Below are 1,518 nucleotides of genomic sequence, written 5' to 3'. Positions count from 1 at the left end.
TCTCATGTACTTTGGACATGTTATCAGGAGGGGCCAGTCCCTAGAAAAGGACATCATGCTTGGTAGAGTGTAATGAAAAAGAGGAAGGCCCTCAATGAGACGGACTGACACAGTGACTGCAACAATGGGCTCAAACAATTGTGAGGATGGCGCAGGACCAGGCAGTGTTTCATTGTATTGTACACGGGGTGGCCATGAGTCAGAACCGACTCAACAGCACCTAACAACAACAGAAAACGAGCTTTTTCATCTTATATGAAGGAAAGATTACTAGTCAAAACCTCAGGGGTAGTCACAAATCATTTAATTTAAACAAACCCACTAAATATAGTAAGGTTTTAAATTCTGACTTCACCTGATAAAAGGCAGCCAATCCTTCTGTCTGTCATCAAACGTTTCTTAACAGCATTGTTAAAAAGGATCCGGAGGTTGCTCTTGACAGTTTCTAACTCAAAACCTATAAACACATAAAGTAAATGAAACAGACCCAGACAAACTTGGGCTGATTTATTTATTGAAACGAGGTACACAATCTTCTTCATCTATCATGATGGCATTTGCTCAACAATGGTGCTCACTCAACAGTGAATCGCCAAATCCCAATTTGTCATCTCCAAATTAAATAGGAAGTAGGTCTTCAAACTTAAATCACTCAGATGATGTGAGAAGAAAATTTTCCCTCACTGGGGAATAGGGGAGGGAAATGGGCGGGTGGGTATTTGTTGTGTTACCTGGGAATAGTTTCTCCACATTGTCATAGAGGGCATGCAGAGGTTCATCTCTACAGTGATGATATTTGACCATTTCCACAGATGCAACTTTGCCATTGGGCTTTAAATCCAAAACTTCGTAGTGTCCCGGAAGAAAAGGCTCCACTTTTAAAAATGGAGTCGTGGAGTGCCTCAAGTTAACAAGACCTACAAATCATAAAGATACTGTTGTTAGTTGCTGTCAAGTCTATTCAATCATAAAGATAACTTTATTCAAATTAGGATAACACTTCATAGTAACTTTCACCCCTAGTTAATGTCCTCCAAATGCCTATTTTCTATTTTAATACAAATACACGTCTGTTATATAATCAAAATAGGAAAAAAAATTAAACACCTCAAACCCTACCATCTACTTACTAGAGAGTAATAGTGGCATTGAGAGATACAGCAAAATTACACTGATTTCTAGTAATTTAAAGGAATGTGAAATTCTCTAACGTTCAGTTTCTTCTCCCTACCTCGAATTTCTGATCAGGAAAATTTATTTTCTACAATATGCAAACACATATAAAAGAGTTAACATTAAGACTCATTTATGAACGATAATGTCATGATGCTCTGGCAGCCATTTCTTGGTCATCACTGAGGTACTTTAACAAAATAGCCAGGGGGAAAAATGCGGGTGAGAATTTCAAATTCTCATGGAATCCAGACTTTCTGGAGCTGTCTTAGTCATCCAGTGCTGCTATAACAGAAATACTACAAGTGAATGGCTTTAACAAAGAGAAATTTATTTCTTCACAGT

The 1,518-nt window shown here is 37.9% G+C and overlaps 1 protein-coding gene across 3 annotated transcripts in view; it reads right to left on the bottom strand.

The window, feature by feature from the left end:
• ASNS (asparagine synthetase (glutamine-hydrolyzing)) overlaps positions 1 to 1,518 on the bottom strand; it is a 22,369-nt gene that overhangs the window by 8,277 nt on the left and 12,574 nt on the right. For all 3 annotated transcript variants that reach the window (XM_023740504.1, XM_023740506.1, XM_023740507.1), the window contains 2 exons: positions 732 to 917; positions 356 to 457 (listed from right to left, as the gene is read on the bottom strand). In XM_023740504.1, coding sequence (XP_023596272.1) covers positions 356 to 457; positions 732 to 917 — 288 coding nt within the window. The remainder of the gene's footprint in view (positions 1 to 355; positions 458 to 731; positions 918 to 1,518) is intronic.

The sequence above is a fragment of the Trichechus manatus genome, unplaced genomic scaffold, assembly GCF_000243295.1.
Source record: "Trichechus manatus latirostris isolate Lorelei unplaced genomic scaffold, TriManLat1.0 scaffold00156, whole genome shotgun sequence".
Taxonomy (NCBI): Eukaryota; Metazoa; Chordata; class Mammalia; order Sirenia; family Trichechidae; genus Trichechus; species Trichechus manatus.
The sequence above is the reverse complement of the archived record's forward strand: the minus strand, read 5'-3'. Positions and strand labels throughout refer to the sequence as shown.